General features: G+C 39.1%; 2 protein-coding genes across 5 annotated transcripts; both read right to left on the bottom strand.

Annotated features, from left to right (window-relative positions):
• Nucleotides 1-690: 690 nt before the first annotated feature.
• On the bottom strand, nucleotides 691-11,582 carry LOC137108569 (gap junction Cx32.2 protein-like). 2 transcript variants are annotated; one of them, XM_067493328.1, is made up of 11 exons: nucleotides 11,425-11,582; nucleotides 10,515-10,597; nucleotides 10,265-10,440; nucleotides 6,100-6,171; nucleotides 5,896-5,976; nucleotides 5,717-5,777; nucleotides 5,143-5,321; nucleotides 4,927-4,998; nucleotides 4,625-4,702; nucleotides 4,066-4,251; nucleotides 691-3,973 (listed from the first exon to the last, which is right to left on the bottom strand). In XM_067493328.1, exons 2-11 carry the CDS (start codon nucleotides 10,588-10,590, stop codon nucleotides 3,827-3,829), a joined length of 1,128 nt encoding a protein of 375 aa, XP_067349429.1. In that variant the 5' UTR covers nucleotides 10,591-10,597; nucleotides 11,425-11,582; the 3' UTR covers nucleotides 691-3,826. The 2 variants fall into 2 exon arrangements, with proteins under 2 accessions (XP_067349429.1, XP_067349428.1); XM_067493327.1 differs by having other exon boundaries at nucleotides 696-3,973; nucleotides 5,450-5,777.
• A 2,158-nt stretch (nucleotides 11,583-13,740) lies between these two features.
• LOC137108568 (ETS translocation variant 5-like) lies at nucleotides 13,741-20,821 on the bottom strand. 3 transcript variants are annotated; one of them, XM_067493324.1, is made up of 13 exons: nucleotides 20,648-20,821; nucleotides 19,321-19,386; nucleotides 19,133-19,217; nucleotides 19,007-19,054; nucleotides 18,801-18,851; nucleotides 17,343-17,451; nucleotides 17,013-17,261; nucleotides 16,663-16,940; nucleotides 16,412-16,474; nucleotides 16,229-16,297; nucleotides 15,998-16,149; nucleotides 15,763-15,864; nucleotides 13,741-15,647 (listed from the first exon to the last, which is right to left on the bottom strand). In XM_067493324.1, exons 1-13 carry the CDS (start codon nucleotides 20,804-20,806, stop codon nucleotides 15,414-15,416), a joined length of 1,665 nt encoding a protein of 554 aa, XP_067349425.1. In that variant the 5' UTR covers nucleotides 20,807-20,821; the 3' UTR covers nucleotides 13,741-15,413. The 3 variants fall into 3 exon arrangements, with proteins under 3 accessions (XP_067349425.1, XP_067349427.1, XP_067349426.1); XM_067493326.1 differs by lacking the exon at nucleotides 20,648-20,821 and adding an exon at nucleotides 20,022-20,106; XM_067493325.1 differs by lacking the exons at nucleotides 18,801-18,851; nucleotides 19,007-19,054; nucleotides 19,133-19,217; nucleotides 19,321-19,386; nucleotides 20,648-20,821 and adding an exon at nucleotides 17,917-18,219.
• Nucleotides 20,822-22,116: the final 1,295 nt, after the last annotated feature.

Here is a 22,116-nt window from a genome sequence, read left to right as displayed (position 1 = left end):
AAAACATATGAACTAATAAATAATGATGTATCACGATGAGTGAATCATGTGTTAGCACATGAAATTACTAAAATCACTCCACCTGACCAACAGTGACCATTGAACCTAATTTTTTATTTAAATACTATACATGTTCTGTCATATTTAGCATAGTCAGCATTGTTTAAACCTTCAGTGGAGAACTTTTACTTATAAAACATGTAGATAATGAGTTTAGTAGTTTTAGTTGAGATTTGAAGTGGTACTTGTATAGGAGAAATACTTGAGTATTGCTTTTGTGTACTCTGTACTACTACCACCTCTGCACACAGTGCACAGTATAACATGTTGCTGTGTACTGTGTAGCTGCAGACTTCTAAGTGTGGACAGGTTGACCCTTGTCCTCCATGACATTATCAGGACCACCAGGGTTAATGTTGGAGCAGTTCAATGTATAAAAAAACAACTTTCAGCTTAAATTTGCATCCACATCAGTTTAACAGTGTAGTAATAGAAGCCCTTTCCTTTGCATATCTTGTATAACTCACTTGTATATTTTGCATGGAGCTCTTTTTCAGATATGATACCTGTGTGTACTTATCTTTTTTCATGCATGGGAGTGAATTAAGACACGTACCTGAGTCTTTAGTGCCACTGAGATAACAATAACAAAAAGAATTTATGAGCAAAAATAAAATATGCCACTACCAGAAAAAAAGATGATAACACAAACTCTATTGTCTCACTTTGTCAAAAGAGTTTATAAGCACATTGCACTGTATATACAGCAGTATTGGGACAGACATGATCCTCTTAATATCCATATTTCACTCTAATAAGGAGCACAGTGCAGCCACTAATTCTCCCTTTTTGCATCCTTTGAGCATGTAAAAATCTGCATGTTTAAGATTAGGGAAAGATACAGACTCATCCAGGATGTATGTTATTCACATACTAGGTGTTGATATATAAAATAAAAACCAGCCTTACATGAAGTAGAAATGTTAAATGTTTGGAGTTGAATCGTTTGCAAACTGTGACTGGAGAGTTACAAGAATGAAGACTGTGCCATTGCCCATATAGAGTTGCACTGTGTGCTGCCATGTTCTTGGTGAATTTCTATTTTACATATTCTACTTGCATCTCTCACTACAGAGCTACTTTATCTTTAACTGATTTTGGTCTGAAAGATAATAATCTTTATTCAAATGAATACAGAAACAGGTGTTGACTTTTCATCTGGACACTATACAATGAACTCGCTGTAATCAGGCTGCAGCTTCAGAGAACTTCACTGAAGACATTGTCACCAACTGGTGCCTCAGACGACTTCTGTACCTGCTCTGGTTACAGAGAGTGAACCAAAGAACCAACTACTCACTCATCAGATCAGAAAGACATAAAGTAAGGAACCTGGTTATTGTAATAACATGTTATGATGGTGTGATGGAGAAATGACCAGGTTGTAGAAATTGCTGTTAAATATACTGCATTAAACTGTCCATCAGAAAAATGTTCCTGTTTTTTCTTTAACAGGAAACAATGAAGATCCTGAGTGCATGTATGCTGCTGATGCTGCTCTCTGCCACTGTGCTGTCCAAAAAGGAAAATAAATCAGCTAAAAGCTCTGCCACTGTGTTTTATACAAAGAAACCGGATGAATCAAACAAACAACAGCTTGAAGAATACTATGAGAAATTCAGAAGACAGCATATAGATATAAAGATGACTGAGAAGAACGGTGATTCAGTGATTTCAAGTAGGGGAATCTATACCAAAAACAACAGTTGTAAGAACATCAATACATTCATTTTAGCTGAACCACAGAAGGTCAAAAACATTTGTAAAGGTGAAGGAAATCTGAATGAGAATGACGGCATGACACACAGTACCGCCGCATTTAATATTGTCTACTGTACACTAAAAAACCAGGGAGCGAGGAAGCCCAGTTGTCAATATCGGGGTAACCGTCTCACTAACAGAGTTGTTGCAGTTAAATGTGAAGGAGGTTTATTTTTTTACGGTGGGGTTTTTGTGTTTTTGAGGCTCCACAGGCCAGCAACCCATTTGTAGTATTATTATTACTTTGACTTTCTAAAACTGCTCTACAATAATTTCTGCTTTTATACTTTTATTATATATATTCATCTAACATAATAAGACGTCAAAGTGTTTCACGGTAGTTTCTACATCTGTCAAAGAAGTAGACAAGAACAAGCCTCTTATTTCCATTATATCTACCTATTTTCAGAGTTTATGCACTGTTGTTAGCTGTAACAAGAATTTAGTAGTAGTTAAAGTAAGTAGTTTAAACACTGTCTTGTTATCTATTAACACCCATGTCTCCTTATTGTAGTGTTACTTTGACCAAACTTTAAAATTATTAGAAAGAACTGCAAATAACTGTTATCAGAGCCTTCCATTAAAATCCACCCTAACTCAGCCGACAAGCGATTTTATTGATACCACGTAGATTGTGTCCTAAGTTTAATTCAAAAAATTAGCTTGTAACCAGTTTACAGTGCGTATTGTTCTGTGAAAGTGTGGGCCTTTTTTACTTTGCTTGACTTTGATTAAATAATTTTTTGGTAGAGATTTCTGGGGAGCAGAACTAGTACCATACAAATCTAGCAGGCTATTTAAATATAAAACAAACAATAACAAAGCCACAACTTTTTGTATATGAAAACACTTTTTGTTTATTTCTCAGTTCTGACTTTTATCGGTCATTAGATTAAATTTTTTCAGAAAAAATAGAATGTCTGGCAAACTTATTAATCAATAAAATATATCATTAACAATGTAGTCAGGTGTTTTCTAAAATACCTTTATGTACAAACTAAATTACTTACTAAATCAAAAATTATTTTAATCCCATATGTAAAGAAAAGGTTATACCTGGGAAACATACCTTGGACACCTGAATAACAGTCAAAACCTGACGTAGCTCTGATCTATTTCATTATGAATATTGCTGAAAGACACTTAATATGACTGTATTGAAAGGAGTGTGCACTGTAAACAGAGGGCTTCATTTTTCTGGCATAAGGCTAAATGTGGTGGAATTTTCCTACTCAGCTCTGAGCCTATTAGTCACTTCACTTAACTCTGGTCAGGTACGGAGCCACTTTGAATGTTAAGGCTTTGGGGCCTGGACTCCTCATCGAGAATTGGAGGCCGAGGTTCTCTTGGACGCGCCCAACTCCATCCTGATTGGACCGGCATCCAAGCCAGTCTGGGGAACCTGTTTCCCCTGTGCTCCACCTGCCTCAGCTCCTTCTCTGTTTGGACCAGCATCCAACCCCTGCACCAATCAAGCTGATGCTGAAGGACAACACTTGGTATAAAAGTGAAGCCCTTCAAACAGAAAGCTGTGGGATCAAATCCCACCCCACCAGGTGTGGCCTGCCCACCCACCAATGGCAACCCTGGTGCCGGTCCTGAGCCCGGTTAAAAAAAAAAAAGGGAGCGTAGGGTAAAGGAAGAGCATCCGGCATACAAACACATGCCAAACCAATGTGCGGAACATGTTCCCCTGTGGCCACCACTGAAGGGACAAGCTGAAAGCTTTCTTGCATGAAAGACCAAATTCACTTCTTTCCACTTATTACATTCTGATAAAATTAAAATCTGACATAAGACAATTGCGTTAGAGAAAATATCAATTTATCTCCCGCACACTGTCAGCATGATCATTGCACGGTTTGTTAGTGGTAGAAGGAATACATTCACAGAATATAGTACAAGGTGTAAAGAGCAGGTGTATCAGGCCTCATCCTCTCCTATGATGAAAAAGCAGCGGTGTGTCAGGACGTCATGGGAGGGATCTCGCTGAGCCTTTTCCACTTCAGATGTTGAGTTTAGTGTAGCTTTCATTCTGCTCTGTAGTGTCAGCTTCGTCTTTGACGTTTAACTCCATCTGAAGTCCTGAGGTCTCTGGGATCTTGTGCTCCCGCTGCTTTACCCAGGGTCTCTCTGTCATCAGCACCATACACTGTTGAATAGAGATAAGTTCCAATATTAAAATGAAACCCTGTATGTGATGACTTAATGTCTAATCAGGTTGTGTTACGTCAGTGAACGCACCAACTCCACCAGGGTCAGCAGACCTGACAGACAGGCCAAAGAGAACATGATGACCATGAACACCGTCTTCTCTGTTGCCTGGGAGACGTAACATTCGACTCTGCTGGGACATGGTGTGGACATTATTGTGTGCATCGTAGACAAGGAGAAACCGAAAACCACCTTCTGCACCACAGCAAATCCCACCTGGAGGCAGAGAAAAAGCAGAAGAGGAACAACACTTTTATTCACATACACACATTCAAAAGCTGCAAATCAGTTCAAAGTCTGGTCTGTGGCGCCACCTGGTGGCGTGAAGGTGATAAAAATGCAACATGCGTCACAATTTATTCAGAAAAGCTGAAGTTAGGTATTTTAGGACATCACATAAAAAGTCCTAAAATCATGTAATGACTGTTAAATAATAATGTGTTTATTTTTATAGTGTAAACAAATAGTAAAGGACCACATCCACCAACATGTTGTTATATTTATCAGTATGGTTTACTTGTAACCTTGTATGTACGGTTTCATTTTTAAGAAAGGATTAACATTTGTTTTGCTTCGTGTGAACACTCACCTCCAGCAGAACAACAGCCAACAAAAGGGCCAAATATGCCCCGAGCACATGACCTTTGACCTGAGTTCCTGGGCCGCTCTGGTGGAAAAGATAGAAAAAGTCTTCACAGTCAGAGTAAAGATGTATTGACAGAGCACGGAGTAAAAAAGTTAAACCAACAACAGAAAATGTCCATGTGGTTTTACTGTAAACCCACGTTTCCTCTGACATGGAGCATTTCAAAAGGACCGAGGAGGCTTGTATTAGTTTACATTTTATCCAACTCTCATATATTTAAGGGGTAATAAGAGAGAGTCTTCTACCTGTTTTTCCAGGACGATGAGGTGGACCAAGTAGCAGAAGAAAATCAGACCAGGAGCCAAAACAAGAACCCACTGGACATAAAGAATGAACCAGAGTTTGCTGCCTGTTTTTCACATTTAACACTAAATGAAAAACCAAACTGTGCTGATTTTGGACTTTTGTGCAGTTTGATTAAGTATGAAACATTTTTACCAGAATCATAGAAGACTTGATACCTGCAGTGTCCAGTAGTGATACAGGGAGATAGGGAAGAGGTGGTTGAAGCCTGCTTGGCTGCAGCCTGGCTGTTGTGTATCACAAAAAAAATCTCTCAAGTCGTTGTCCCAAACAGGCTGCACCGCTGCCACGACGACGACAAGACGGATGAACTGCAACACCGGGAGGACGGTTTTACCTGAGGGCAAATAAAGGAGCCTCATGTTACACCTCTGTTCCTGAAAATGTTCAAATGAACAAGAAACCAGTAATTTCCTTCCTTTTTCCTTCTTTCCTAAAGACTGGCTTTTTATTTCCTTTTAGTACCCAAGAGTCCGGCGTGGGAGTGCCACAAGCTCACTAGCTGTCTCAGGAAACACGGACTCTCCTTGACCTCTGACCCCGACTGAAGGACGTTTCCAGCATCTGTCTGCCCGGGACTCCGCTTGTTACACAGCAGCACACAAACCAGCTCCACCACATTCAGCAGGAGGGAGATGCAGGATGTGATAAACATAAGAAACAGGAAGACTGTCTTCTCCCATGCATAGGGAATAGTACAGTCTACACTGTGAGGACATGAAACAGCCTTACAACTATAGTCCTCGTTCACCCAGAAGCCGTGGAGTAATGACTGCATCACCACAAATCCAACCTGTAAAGGAAACAACATCTGTGAACTTACTCCAGTCACAGGCAGAAGTCCTTTAACCTGTGTGTGTGAAAGCTTTGGATAAAAGCATTTGCCAAATGACTAAATGTAAATGTCCCACCTCCACTAGTATGACAGAAGCCGTGCAGGCCTGGTACACTCCCAGAGGGTGACCTTTGACCTCACCATCTCCCCTCCTCACCTTCAGGAAAACAGAACATCACCACTATTAAAAATGTTATTTCATATTTAATTGTGTGTTTTTTTGTGTGTGTGTGTCCTTGGTTTTCACACACAGAACGTTGTTGCTGCACATTGGTCTCACCTGGTTTTCCTGGTTGGTGAGATGAATCAGGTAGCAGAGGAAAACAAGACCTGGAGCCAAAACCAGAAGCAGCTGCAGAGAAATTGATGATGTTGGTATTATAACGACAAACCAGACGGTGTGAGCACTGCAGAAGGAAAATCTTCAACTATCAACAATCTCAGTCTTGTGATTTTGAAAGTTTTTTAACTGTGTCGTTAACTGTTAACAGTAATCGGAACAATCCGTTATCCTGTGTAAGAAAAACTGTGACTTTGTGTGTTCAGCTTTGAATGATTCAGGTAATTTTGAAGTTTTATAACTGAGGCTAACAGCTGAGCTGTGGTAGCTTAGTCTAGTGGTTCATCCACGAACCAACTGGCCACTAGACTGTGGGTTCTAGACTGACTAATTGTCATAAATCATATCTTAATCTCACTCTTAGTCCTACCCTGTAGCTTTCCATACATTAATTTGAAGTTGCTGATTAAGTTCTCACTCACTCTGTGACTTCTGATATAAGACAAAGAAATCATCATTCAGCTATCTACTTTTCTGGACAACTGTGTTTTAAGATAATGTTGCAGGTTCAACTCGTTAAATAAAACCTTCATACACCCTTAAAAATCGAGAGCGACTTTGTGGCTCGGTGTGGTGAGCAGCCTTACTCTAGGTTTAGGGTTACGAGTTCAAGCCTCAGCCTGTCCCCTCTAAAGGTTGAGATCCACGGAGAAGTTAGATAATGAAAAAAAAATTCTGTTATGTTATTTCATCTTGCTTTGGCACTAAACTTTTTCATAGATTCTCTGTGATTCTTTGATTTAGACCCTACGAGCTAATGACAGTGCTTCTGTGAATCTTAAAGACACGGACTGCTCAACAATATCGCTTCTCCCAGTACGTGTTGAGCATTTATTTTTAATGTATTTATTTATTGGGAGTTTTACCTGCACCCTTCAAGGTTTAGATTTAACACAAATCCTGTAGTAGCCCAGTAACACAGGACAAGTCCTAAAGTAAACTAGTATGTTAAGAAACAAAAACCTCTATTAAAAGCTGCTTGTTATTCTTGTCCTGTGGCTAAACTGGTTAGGGTCCTTTAAGTGTTCTGAAGTTGCAAGTTCAAGCCTGAGACAGTTGTTGCCTTTTTAAAGGCGAATGCTAGGGATGAAAAACATTTGATGAAATGCTTTTTGTCCACATCTGACCTTGTAGCTCATCATGCATCACTTCTATGTTAAAGCTGTAAATTTGTGGGTTCAAATCTAGTTCTGCCTTTGAATTTTGGAAGAAATCACCCGATTAAAGAGAGGCTAAAGAGGGGTGTCTGAAAAAGATGGACCTCGTGGTGTAATGGTTAACACGGATGCTCTATATAGCCATGGTTTAGAGGTGGTAGGTTCAATTCCTGAAGCATTCAGTGCAACAGACCTTAATGACTTTTTTGCAACAGTTGAAAACAATATCAAAGCTGTGTGAGACCAAGTTAACGACTTAACAGTCTTGTTCTCTGTGCCATCAAAAGTGTAAAAGTATAAATGCATAGAAAAGTTTGGTTGTATCCCCATTGCAAGCAGGACACTTTAAGAATTACAATTAAAATATAGTAACATCCCACAAATTTAAACCTCAGTGTAGCCGTCTAGTAATACATGTAAAAAATGTTTTAGTGTAATAGACTTTTAATAACACAGGTGTAATAAAATCTTAAATGTATGCATTACAATGCTTTTTAAGTATGTAATCAAACATGTGTCATTACATGCTTATAAATGTTTTGTTACACCCGTTTAACAACTCTGTAATAGCGAGTGTGTAATGAGATGCGAGAAATGTTCCACTAGTTAAAAAATGTTCCACTAGTTAAAAAATGTTCCACTAGTTAAAAAATGTTCCACTAGTTAAAAAATGTTCCACTAGTTAAAAAATGTTCCACTAGTTTAAAAATGTTCCACTAGTTTAAAAATGTTTTCCGCATCTCATTACACATTTGCAATTAAACCGTTATTAACAGGTGCTATTACACGGTTATCAACAGGTGCTATTACATGGTTATCACTCTCTAATAGCAAACGGGTAATGAGATGCGAAAAATTTTCCACTATTTAAAAAACGTTTTCCGCATCTCATTACACGTTTGCTATTGAACAGTTATTAAACAGGTGGTGTTACAGAGTTATCGCTCTGTGATAGCGAACGTGTAATGAGATGCGGAAAAAGTTCAACTATTTTAAAAAATTTTCCACTATTTAAAAAATGTTCCACTATTTAAAAAATGTTTTCCGCATCTCATTACACGTTTCCTATTGAACAGTCATTATACAGGCGCTATTATGCGGTTATCCCTCTGTAATAGCGAACGTGTTATGAGATGCGAAAAATTTTCCACTAGTTTAAAAATGTTTTCCGCATCTCATTACACATTTGCAATTAAACAGTTATTAACAGGTGCTATTACACAGTTATCACTCTCTAATAGCGAACGTGTAATGAGATGCGAAAAATGTTCCACTATTGAAAAACGTTTTCTGCATCTCATTACACGTTTGCAATTAAATGTTTATTACACAGATGCTATTACACAGTTATCGCTCTGTGATAGTGAACGTGTAATGAGATGCGGAAAATGTTAACCTATTTAAAAAAGTTCCACTATTTAAAAAATGTTTTCCGCATCTCATTACACGTTTGCTATTAAACAGTTATTACACAGGTTCTATTACACAGTTATCACACAGGTGTTATTACACAGTTATCACACAGGTGTTATTACACAGTTATCACTCTCTAATAGCGAACGTGTAATGAGATGCGAAAGATTTTCCACTAGTTTAAAAATGTTTTCCACTAGTTTAAAAATGTTTTCCACTATTTAAAAAATGTTTTCCACTATTTAAAAAATGTTTTCCGCATCTCATTACACGTTTGCTATTAAACAGTTATTACACAGGTGCTATTACACAGTTATCACACAGGCGTTATTACACAGTTATCACACAGGTGTTATTACACAGTTATCACTCTCTAATAGCGAAAGTGTAATGAGATGCGAAAGATTTTCCACTAGTTTAAAAATGTTTTCCGCTAGTTTAAAAATGTTTTCCGCTAGTTTAAAAATGTTTTCCGCATCTCATTACACATTTGCAATTAAACAGTTATAACAGGTGCTATTACACGGTTATCACTCTAATAGCGAACGTGTAATGAGAAGCAAATAATTATCCCCTATTATAAAAAAATTGCATCTCATTACACATACGTGTATTAATGCACTTATATATCTCTACATGAAACATGTATAATGAGATGCATAAAATGTACAGGTTTAATATAAACAATGTAATCTCACATGCTCACAGTTACAAGGAAGTTTTAAGGCTGGGGTTTTAATTCTTATAAATTTTAACTGGAACTGTCAAAGGGTTCTGCTTACATTAGGCATACAACCAAACTGTTCTATGTTCTATATATATCATACTTTTGTACTGGCTGGTGGTTCAGCCCACACAGAGAACAGGAGGATTGAAGTCTTTAACTTGGCCACACACAGCTTTAACATTGTTTCCAACTGTTTAGCAAAATGAACCCGTTGAAGTCTGTGACATTAAGTCATAGAGGAATTGAACCTGCCAATTGTCAACCATGACATCTGCTTTGACCATTACAGCTCCTGTTGTTTAGACACCTCTCTCTTTGAGCTCTCTTTAACTTCTCCACTGGGTGATTATTTAAAAAAAAAAGGAAAGAACAGCGTGAGGATTGAACCAGTGTCTTCAAAGATTTGGACCAACAGCTAAACAAACCATTTGAGTGTGATTTAGCTCACTTAATAAAATTGCTGGGGCTTGAGGTGATGGTTCAATCCCCACTGAGTAAAAGAGATATAATTGTGTATGTCTTTAATATTTATTTACTAACACTGATGTTGGCTACTATGGTCTAATGCAGAAAGTTACAGTTTAAGTGCTACTACTAATAAACTGCATAGCTTTCAATGTTAGAGGTGTTAGATATTTACAGTGAGGCTTGAGCCCACATCTTTCAAGCTTCAGGAAAGCTGTTGATCACTTTGAGCCACCAGGTCAGGTGGTTACGCAGCCTGTTAACTTGGTTTTCAATCTTTAGTTGTACAGATCATTTGACCAAAGTTTCATTGTGTGCATTAAGAACTGGAATTTTTTATCACCTGTAATGTCCACAAACGTGCAGGAGCGAGAGGTGTGAGCAAATTATAACAGCTCACTGTACAGCCTTCCATTTGAGTATTACAGACAAACTCCTCCTCATCCAGCCAGACTGTGTGCACTGCAGCTCCCAGTATCACCAGTCTTATTAGCAGGAGCACGGGAAGCACAGATTTACCTGTGAGAAAATATTCGTATTAATGCCTAAATACTGGCCAGCGTAAAAAAACGGTGCCGACGTAGAGGACATACCAATGAGAGTTGCCTGTGAATGCCATTTGCAGAGCACGCTGTTTAGGAAACCCAGCTTCTGACTCCTCATCGTCATTGTTGCACTGAGACAGAGATGAGAATACATGTGTCCATATGACTGGGACTCATATGACTAACAGAGAAAAGGGTAAGTCTTTAAAAGGCACTGGGAGGGAGCTTTAGCTTGGTGTTAGTCCAAGAATGTCTAAACACCCACCCGCTGTTTCCCGTGAACTGTTCTTTTCCAGATGTTTCCACTCTTACTCCCTCTAAGCAAACAGATATTTGGAGTAGGCTTTAAAATGTTCTCATGGACTAACATAGAAAACCCTGCTGAAATGAAATTACAGATCACAGACCCCCACACTATGTAGAGAACTGCTTTTAAAACACTAAGAAACATACAGATGTTGTTAAAGCTCAGTTTTATTCAAAAGCTCAGGTCCGTTTAAATACACAGTTGTTAAAAGCAGATCAGAGACTGACAGAGGAAGTATTCAGATCTCATAGTGGAGTAAAAATGTAGAAGTATAGTACAACAGTGTTTGAAAGAAAGCATGTACTTTATTGCCCTCATGGGTAGATCTGTGGTGCGCTGCATGTGCAGCAGCAGAAGAGCCAAACACTGACTTACACAGATTCCCACATACAGAAGATACTTTTCTAATAATATTACAAATACCCTCTGACACCCAGAGGATTACTTACTTACATACTGTAAACTATTGTCTTCAACAATTTATCATGAAAATGGACATTTGGACCCTACAGATGTTTTGACAATTTAACCTTAACAATTCACCATGTTTTTTTAAAATAGTATTTGTTTTCTTATTTGTTAAATAAATTAGATTTTTTTGTAAATCCAGTGAATCTGAAAACATACAAGAAGAAATACGTTACTACTTACCTAACGTGTCATGTGATGGAAATTATTCCCTTAGTGTAAATAACCCTGAAAGGCAGAGTTCAGGGCTTCAGTGCAATTAAAACAAGCTGCGAAGAATAAGCGAGTTAACAACAACTCGAATGCTGCACTTATATTTATTACACTCCTCCCCACCTCTTTTTTTCCTGTCAACTCAGTTTCCCTATCCATCTTTCAAAGAAAGGCGTCACCAAATGGTCGTACTTCCCTCCCTAACAGTTCCCATCACGGGGGTCTGAACTGCTCCAGCCTTTTGTATTCAAATATTACTTTCCTGTCCATTACAATAACATGACCCTGAGATTTTAGGAAACTGAGGTGGTCTCTGTTGACCGGTTTTGTTTCCATGCTTGGAAGCAAAAGGATTTTTGTAGTAGCTAAAAGCAGATCAAACTACACACTGTATCTCACCAGATGTGGAATTTGCAGTTATTTTTAGTTATAGTTGTAATAGAACTAATAGACTTTTCCAGCCGGAGCCTCGTGAGATGAAGCCACCAGCTCATTTATTTCCCATGTCACCTTTCAGTCTTGACCATACAAGCAACATGGAGCATGCACATGTTCCAAAGACATGTCTCCATGTACAGTTGATCAGTGAACCCAAACACTTTGACCCTGAGTAGAATCGGAGTGAGAACAACCGGTAAAATGAATCAGTTTCCCATCAAGGAAATTGCATGTGCATGATGCTCATGATGAGACATGAGTTTACATTGTCAGGAGCTTTAGGAAAACTCACAGGAGTTTTTCATAAGCTAATTTTTAATCTTCTTAAAAAACACTCTCCCATCTGACTGGAAACCAGGCATGAGGCAAACAGGAAGTGAAGTAGTCGACAAATGTGGGAACTTTGTATGACAGTTGGAGCACTTGATTTTATCTACCCACTTTAAAACACCGGCAAAAAACTTTATCACAATTCAAAATACAATCCTTTTTTTGTCTTGTCCCTGTTGAAGTCCTGGTGTAGGACATGAAAACTGACCTCTCTAATAACATTGAATGACATATCTCTATAAAAATGTACAAAAACATTACAGGATTTTTTTTGGTTTGTTTTATTGAGAAGATACGCAACAAAACATGGCTCCTTCTTAGTGTAACTTTACTTATCATATGTAATTATGAGCAATGCCTGGACAACCAGCCTCGCTTCTTTTTGGATTTTTTTCCCAGACATTTCAGTTATTCTGCTCTGGAGTTCGTCCACTATTGAGGCCGTGTCTCTCTCCCACCCTGACCATTCCTGTTCCTTCCTGGTCAGCACTCGTTGGAGTACTTCGAAGGTTTCTATGAGGGAAGTCCTGTCCTCCTGCCACTGCCTGTCCTAATGGAAGGTCTCATTTGCAGCCACTAGTCTGCAGTCAGACAGATGTTGCATGTGTTGGCTGTCTTTGAGCCGCTGTCTCAAGCAAGGATTTTCTTTCATTAACATACTAAAGTCTTTGTAAGTAAGTCCCTGCTGTTGGTTCTTGATGGCTGCGGTTCCATATTTTGACTTTGTGTTGGACATTTTAATGTCCAAATGATGACTGTCCTTAACTGCAAGTCTGATTAAAATGACGAGTGAGTGATTTGATCTTGTCAGCTGGTGCACAGCCCCTGTGTTACCATGACAACAACAAACTTGGCTTTTGAAACAACCACAGGTGGAGCTGTGGTTTCTTCTGCAGGTGGAGGCTGGGACAGAATGTTGGTGCTAAAAGTAAAAATTTGAATTAGAAGTAGAAAAAACAAATGTAGGAATTTCTTTTTAAAAATCAGGAAAAAACAGGAAATCTCCTATTGTTGATGTAGAGTCCAGGACTTGGTCTTAATTTTCCTGTTCCTGATTATGAAACCTCCCAAAAGACATCTTTTTCCCACACTTACAATATACCAAACACATTTGATGCATTTCATTTCTAATTTGCCCCTTTCATCATTACTCTCCGACAGAGAAACAGAGTCGGAGGATTCAACAAAAACTAAGAAGTTCAAGTGTATCATTACTTCAAAATAAATAAAACTACATCCTGCTTTCTCCTGTTTCCAGTGTTTAATGTGAATTAACTTTAATACTGATAGTCACAAAGCTCAGATTGTTTTTATTAGTATCCAGGCTGCGTGTTTTCTATTCTACAACTGTACAGAGTTGCATCAAGGAGTTTCTCAACACCATCCGCACTCTGGTGTAAAGCTTGTCCAGACGGGGGTGCTGCTGCTACAATTTTGAATAATGTATCATGTGGGATGAAAAAAATAGTTTATCATCGTTGAATCAGTGCAAAAGAAGGATGCCATTACAGCATAAAGTAAGCTTGATAAATGCATTTTTCCTTTATTTATGTTATGACTGTGAACGTTTCAGCGCCCTCTATGGAGGAGCTACTCATGCAGTACAGCGCCTGAAACTGTGAAACTGAAATGATCTACAAAGGCAAAACAAAAGGGAAAAAAAAAGAGAGTAAAATAGTTTAAGGTGTCAGTAAAGATCAACAGAAGGCACACATACAGTATCTGAGAGTAAACGTCACACCAGCGTTACAATCTTTCTCCATCAAACACCACCTCCTAGATTTATACCATGTGGTCATGAAGCACAATATAGCATTACATCCAGTTTTCTGGATGAAAAGGTACAAGTCTTTCCACCTGAGAGAGGCTGAAAACGGATGCATAACGCAAGGAGGCAAAACTCTGCAGCTCGTAGTACAACGTCAAGCAAATGCAGCCCGTAACAAAAATATATTCATATATATATATATGTAATTAATTATACAGCGTTTCTAGACAGTGAAGCATAATCATCTATACAAAATGCAGAAAACTATCTTGGTACAATAACTGCTGAGCTGCTCATAACAAAGTCCATTGTCATTATTAGCATCAGAGTGACACGTATTACAGAAAATAGGAGCAGTACCTTTATCATAAAACAGTTATAGGAAAAACCTACAGGTCCATATAATAATGCCAAAAAAAAAAGATTAGCTTTACAAAACCAGAAATAGTTGACAAAAGATTTTCAATATACATGTTCATAGGAATATAAAGCCTGGAAAATACAAGTGTCCCTTTTTCAAGCAGTATTAAGGTTCACAAGTAAATTAGTAAAGTCTAGAGTGCCATGGCTTAGAGATTGTTTTGGTTGAAACACAGATCCCAGAGTTCACATACGCAAGAACTACAGTGATGGCCAAACTACAACATTACAAACAAGTCTGAGGGCCGGTGTTACGTGGACACTTCACTGGGAAATTGGAATATTTTGAGAGAAAAGTCCTAATGTTATGAGCACGAAGACTGGTTTTTAGATTTGAGCAAAGTCAAAGTGGTGCGAGTAAAATAAACTAGTACTTTGAAAACAAAGCTGTAACTTTGCAGAAAGTTAAAAGGGACCAAAGTGTCAAATTACAACTCAATGGGTCATTTTGATTTGTCTTTCTTGTAAAAGTGCGACTTTGTGGTTTCAACATTTTGGATTTTCGTTGGAAAATGACATCATCCTAAAATCGTCGCTGTTCTTTTTTGTAGGATATTTTCCTTTCAGATTTCTTGAATTATTTTGACAGTATAAACATAATTATACTGGTTTTGTAAAAATACAACTTTTGTTTTCAAAACTACTGCTTAATAATCATGATTATATCTCCTAACATTATTACTTTATGTCAAAATATTACAACTTTCTTTCTTAAATTATCAGTTTTTAGCAAATAGTTACACTAAAGTCATCAAAATAAATAAAAACCAAATCAGAATCAGATTTGAACAGAGAACCATATTTTGTACCGGAGTGGGTTAAAAATATTTGCAAACAAAAGATTCGGCAAATATTCACTTTTGATAAAAAAAAAAAAAAAACTTCGGATAAATCCATCTCATACACAACGTGAGGATACATACTGAACTTTTCACCGCTCAGTAGTTTCAGGCTCCTCCTGTCAGAAATAAGTCATGTTTCCTCAAGCTGCTCAGATGTTGGTCTAGTACGAGAAGCTGTCAGGGAAAGCCAGTCCCCGGTTGCACTGCTCCCTTGCATCAGCCAGGTATGGACCCTCCTCGTCGTAGCTGGGCAGAGGCAGGAGGTCCTCCTCGCTGGGGGGCAGGGGGACGTCAGGGTCTGCCTTCAGATTCGGCCTCTGGTTGTCTGGGAAAGCCATGGAGTAAAGCGCCTCAGGGTTGCACACGAACTTGTAGACGTACCTCTCCCCAGCCACCTGCAGAAGGAACCAATCACAGGTGAGAGAAATTAAAGCATTTTTGCTCACACAAAATATGATAATTGTAGAACAACTTAGAAGAGTGATGGAAGTGGATCAGAGCTGAAATTACCTTCTGCATGATGCCCTTCTCGTAGTAGTACCTCAGTGAGCGACTCAGCTTGTCATAGTTCATGGCCGGTCGGTTCTTCTGGATGCCCCACAACCGAGCCACCTGGACACGACACAGGAGACAAAAACCTCCATGAGACACTGACTGGAATTGATTATTTTAACAGTTCTTATTCGATGTTGAACTCGAGCTTCTTTTAATTCATATTTTCCAGCCTCTTTCAATGAGGGCTGACCTCTTCAGGATCGATCAGTTTAAACTCCATGTTGCGTCCGGTCCACACGATCAGGTGTCCGTTTGCTGGATTGTCCAGCAGTGTGAGTAGGAACTGCCAGAGCTGCAGGGAGCCGCGACGCTGGTACGGCAAACCCTCCTGCTTCACTTTACCTGTTTACAGAGCCAGAGATGAGTGTGTCACCAATTCTAGTCACAAAAAGTCAGATCGATTATTTTATTGGTGTTTTACCTTCCAGTCTTTCTGGGACAACACAAGTGTCATCATAGTATAAATGTGGGTCCCGGTCATGTCCAAACCCTGTGGGGCAAAAAGTAAAATCCTAAAAAAGTTAACTTTCGTTGTCCTGAGAAACAGTCTCAGGAAACACAAACACAAAATTGAAAGGTTGAGTCAAAGCTTAAACATACTCACCAATACTGTTACTCTGGTATAAAACTGGAGACTTCCCAAATGGCGGCTGACACGTTTGAACATCTGGAACACACACATCAGGCTTCATAAGAAAATTTCAATCCAATTAACTGAATGCTAATTATTAAAAGCATTGTCATAGCTGCTGGATTTAACACATCAGCAAAAGTAATGTCACATACTTCCTGGAATATTTGTGTAAGAATTACTGTAAATAGATGAAGCAGTATCACACACACACACACACACACCTGAGTCAAAGCCAAAGTCTTTTGGCTCTTGTTTGATTGTGATATGGTTGAAAGTGGTCTGGGGCCCGGGCAGACCTGGACCAGGTGGCCCTGGCTCTGGGTATCGTGAGTCCACCAACTCCTGCTTGAAACCTCTGGGGGCGTGAGGAACCAGAGGATCTGAAAGGTGGCGTTGGTACAGCGGGCGGCCATCACGGCTGGAGGGGGCGTATGGTGTGTTTGCAGTTTTTTCAGGAGGCAGGAAAGACAAGCAGGGATCAGACAGCTGCCGCTGAAACCTGGAGCGTGGAAGAAGAGTCGAGGTTAATGGGTTTGTAGGATAAATCATTAAAGTAATAACTGCAACTCACCTTTGTTCCGTGGTAAAAGCTGCACTGGGGCAGCTGATGGGGGGGCGTGGCAGAGCAAACTGCTGGTTTTGGTTGGCTGGGGGAAGGCTGTGATGGTGGGAGGGGCTCAGGGCAGGTACGTGACTTCTTGGGGGGCAGTTGCTGCTCAGCTGGGGGATCGATGGCTGTAACTGCCTCTGTAAGGGTGGAGGTCCACACGGCACTGCAGGCGTGGAGGCTGGAGTCAGAGCTGGCTTGTTGTCGCAGGCACTGAGGAGGAGAAGGGGGAGAGATGAGTTCATATTTTCTGAGTCGCTGTCATCATTTTGATCTAAAATATTCAGTCGGTACCTGTAGCTATAAAGGCACATATCTGCTTGAGGCGTCCTGCAGGGAGACAGGTCTTTGGACGGACTGGGCTCTCGCTTCACTTTGCTGACAGGCGGCCCATGAAACATCACTGCAAACACACACACACACACACACAGAAGATGAAATTCGTGCCCTGAAAATAGGATGCAATTCTATAGAGAAAGCTTTGCTCTGACCACTTTCTGTGTGGTTATATAATAATAATAATAATAATAATAATAATAATAATAATAATAATAATAATAATAATACCATTCTAATGAAAACTGATTTCAGTCATTCATCTCATCAATGGTTTCTCCTTGTTTTGGTTGAGGTGCTTTTCCTTTCTTTTTCTACTTTTCTAACAAGGCAATGCAGTTTCTCTATGGGATCAATAAAGTTCCTTGAATCCTGCACTGCTGCTTTTTTACTTTCCAACACCTGATGGCGCCAAGCTTGAATGTTCAACACTAAAAACTGTATTACCTAATGTAGGACAATTAAAGAAACACCAAACCACCAAAGACTATTAGCAATCCAGATGCAGAAAGAAAGGATCCTGTTTACTCACCAATTGAAAAAAGCTAAACAAATTCACACGATGAACCACCTCAGGAAGTGAAGTTAATGCTGACACACATGAAGCAACACAAACAATGGCTTAATCCTCTCTGCAGGCTTTGGTTTCACACCTGCTCGCATTCTGCTCAGTGTTTGGGCAGAAGATAAAAAAAGAAAGCCTCCTATCTGATCTCGGCCTTCCTGGAAGATGACGACGCCACAGCGCCAGTGTTTCCATTCACAACACAATCACTGTCAGATTTATTGTTTGAAGCACGAGGCAGCCAGTAAACTGCAATAAATACATGCTGTACGTGTTTGGCAGAAGCACTGAAGGTGTTGTTTCCCCAACATCTGTGATGTCATGATTTTTAAGGTACAGTCCGAGTCACTGAGTCTTTTTATAGCCTCCCCACTTCCTGTGCCACATGATTACTATCATTTAACAGTCGCATATTGAGAGCGAGCATGTCCGAGGGTCATTTACTGTAATATCAGTCAACATGATCGTAATCACAGTTGTATTTACACCAGTGGACCTGCACGTGGATTATACTCATTCAGACAGTTCAGCTGGGTTCATCTGTTGAACTTTAGCACACTAGTTGTAATCATGTAGGACAACAACGGACAAACTAAGGCTCATAAATGTCACCACAGAAAATAACATTCACGTTGATTTTACATATAAAGCACATGTTAAAAGCTATTTAATTGTCAATTTCAATGTATTACTGGCTGTGGTGTTTTTGTTGACAAGTCTGACTCAGAATAAAGACCATGCCATTTGTAAATAGAGGCATAATCTAAAATAAAAAAATGGTGTTGTTCTACAAAATATTCACACAACTCAGGACCGTGTTTCTAAATATGAGAGAAGAGACCACTACTCACAGTTATTGGACTGAAAATCTGGGACAAACTGCTCATCATCAGGAACCTGAGCTGGAAGAGCAAAAATAAAGCAAACGTGTCATGAAACGTTTTCCTAAGTCGGTGCCTGATAATCCTGTTCTTCAGGTTGTTGTTTTGTTCATTTCCCAAAATAGTGATTTCATTTTTTTTAAAAGTGCATTTGGTAAATACTGTAAACGTCTCACCTTCTGCGATCCATATTTCTTGGAGCTGGCTCAGATCTTGAAAAAGTTCTGCAAGACAGTAATGAAATTATATTAATTTAACTGACTTATCAAGTATTAGTGTTACTTCTAATACCACGAGTGTACCCTCTGTGTCCTGAGCCAGCTCTGAGTCCATGAACTTCCGTTTTCTGTCGCTGACACATGTCTCTGAGTCTTCTGTGGGACATTTCTAAGAATTTAAGGACAAACCGGTTTAGTGAACATAATTAACACTGTTACTTGTTGCAAAAGAGGATAGATAAACAACATGGACTTTAATGTGCCAAACTCACTCTCTCATGGACCACAAAAGGGACTTGCTGATCATGAAAGCCGTCCATGCTGCAGGAGTCTTCACTCTGGAAGTAAGCAGAGGTGGAAGGAAATCAGCCAAATATACCATTAAGGAAGTTCTTCACCATCCATACGACCACCCTCTCTTTTATACGTCTCAGTCTGTTTGTGTTTGTCAAACGTCCACGACACCCACAGGACAATTTGCAGAGGCTATAAAAGCCTTGTTGTCAACGGCGGCATTATGCAACCTCCTGTAAGTTAAATCTGAGCGGAATACAAGCTGCAGGAGGATGCAGTCTTCAAAGACGTTGGCACATGCAATGCTGACTTGAAGCACACAAACTGAAAGCAGCCACACGGTTCAGCTAAACGTGATGTTTTTTCCTCCTGTCTTGTCTGCACTGTGTTCTCTTGAGATACTAGTGTGCGTGTTGACATGACTAATTTTCTGCAAGAAAGCAAACCAGCCAAACTTTGGCTCAGCGGGTTATGAATTATAAACATTTTATGAAGGTTTCTTTTTGTTTGTTTTTCTACTTTTTAAGTAGCCATTTTGGCCTGATAGCATATATTTTTTAAGTAATTTATGAATAGACCTTTAAGAAAAAAATAATCCTACTTATTTCATGAGGAAAATGAACATTAAAATATCATAATAAAAATTTAATGTCATAAGAAAAAGGTTAAATAACTTTACCTCGTAATAATACAATGGATCTCTTAGAAAAATATTAGAATTACAGTTTCCTTTTTTGCAGATGGCTTCCCTTCTACAACTGCTTTGGAGCCATATGGTGTTATTAATAGAAGAAAAATGATTTCTTATTTGCAATAACGGCACACTTATTGATCACGTTCTTAACCCAGCAGGTTGTAAAGCAATGCGACACTAAAGGGAGATAAATGTGAATGGAGTTTGGCGTAAACCTCGTGAGATCACGGGACGTATCGTGGAGCCTCCTTGTTTTTCTCAATGAAGTAAAACGTGATCCTCACGGGGGCGGGGGGCGGAGGGGCAGCGGGGGGGGTGCTCGCCATTGAGAAATTTTGCCACATAGCAGAGAGAAAGGTTCACAGTGCTAACAGGCCGTAAGGGCAGCCAACGCAACCGGAACCATCGCTCTGCGGAGCTCACAGACGCGAGGAAATGGTCGAAATGTTGCCTTTGATTTTTAGAAAATGGCGTTCGCCACTTACCCCACATCTGCCCCCTCACTGCCAGCACCGAACCGCGACGATGCGCTTGGCGCTAATGTAGCCAAACAAAACCAAACACCACGGCCATGTTTTATCAAAGCATTACTAAAACAATGCAACACTCACTTGATCAGTGAAGTTTCTTGGCTGTGAGAAATCAACTTGACGCAGATTTCCTCCCCCACATCCCCTGCAGCTCCGCGAATAAAGTCTCGCCTGCAGATTTTTCATCAATGAACAGCTCCGGTAGCTGGATCTAAACGGAGCTCCGTGCGGCCCTCCCATTGGCTGTAACACAACGTCAGTCAAAGCTCTAACCACTCGCCTTCAAGGATGCTCTGACGTCGTCCCCTTTGTTTTTATGAATGGCCGGGTTTCATTCATGAATCCACATCTCTCTTAAAGGGCCAGAGCAAGCTTTCCAACGTAGGTGTGTCAAAAACACATTTAATAAGTGAAATATTACAATTTCACTCAACTAAATAATAAACAAACACAATAAATAGAAAAATAACAAAAAGCATTCATCAATTAGCAGGTTGATATGCAGGTTAAGAATATTCCTTAATAATTACAATTGATATATGCACAATAATGCAGCCTATATAATTATAAATGTCTATTATTAACAAAATTCATCAATCAATTACTTCATCATCATTTGGCATAATGGCATAATAATGAACAGTGTAGCATTAATAACTGCTAATTACAATAATAATTTGATATACTTAAAATAATACTGCAAAATGATGACCACATTCATAAGTCTGTCCTTAACTCTATTTAACACTGATGATATTTAAAAGGAGCTCAAAGGAAGGATGTTTTGTAACTGTTACATGTTAGATCTAATCCAGAAACACAACTGCCTCAGATCTGCGTGCTCTTTCAATTTGGCTTTGGTTTCTTTCCACATTAAGATCATCAGTGTGTCACCTAATTATGTGTTAACCTGGTGGTTTTATAGGTCGGCGTTTTTCATGCAGTGCCCCATTGACATGTGGTGACTTTCAACCTTGGATGAAGATCAACAGTATGATATTGCATGTTATTGCTACAAAAATATGTCCCTCGTCTCCATGCAAAGTCAAGATCTAAGCAATGTAAACATTATTAAACATTATATAAATTTTGTGTATGTTTTATCAAATCAATTCAGAAACCAGTTTTTTTTCTCGACAATTTAGAATAACTTTGAATAATAACTTAATCTAATGAGGTGTTTCAAGGGTTAATGTTGATGTCTGACAGATTCAAAGAATTGCTAATCATCTACAGTCTGTCACACTACAAGTAGAAAAGTGAAGTCACATTTTCCCTTAACAGCTAGTTGCTGTAATTAGAAGACAGAGCAAAAGTCTACTTTCCTCCTCTTGAAATATGTAAAATAAGGGTTCACCATTTATTTTATGCAGATGATATTTAATTTGAAGGGAAGACTAAAAAGTCCCATTTCAAGTCTTTTCCCTCAACAACCTGATCAGGTGGAGTATTGTTTTTCCAGCACGGAGCACTGATTGTTTTCTACTTAAAAATTGCTCGATCAGCGTTGGTGAATGCCAGAACGGATCTGTGAGTGATAAAAAGTCCTA

The sequence above is a fragment of the Channa argus genome, chromosome 23, assembly GCF_033026475.1.
Source record: "Channa argus isolate prfri chromosome 23, Channa argus male v1.0, whole genome shotgun sequence".
Taxonomy (NCBI): domain Eukaryota; kingdom Metazoa; phylum Chordata; class Actinopteri; order Anabantiformes; family Channidae; genus Channa; species Channa argus.
The sequence above is the reverse complement of the archived record's forward strand: the minus strand, read 5'-3'. Positions and strand labels throughout refer to the sequence as shown.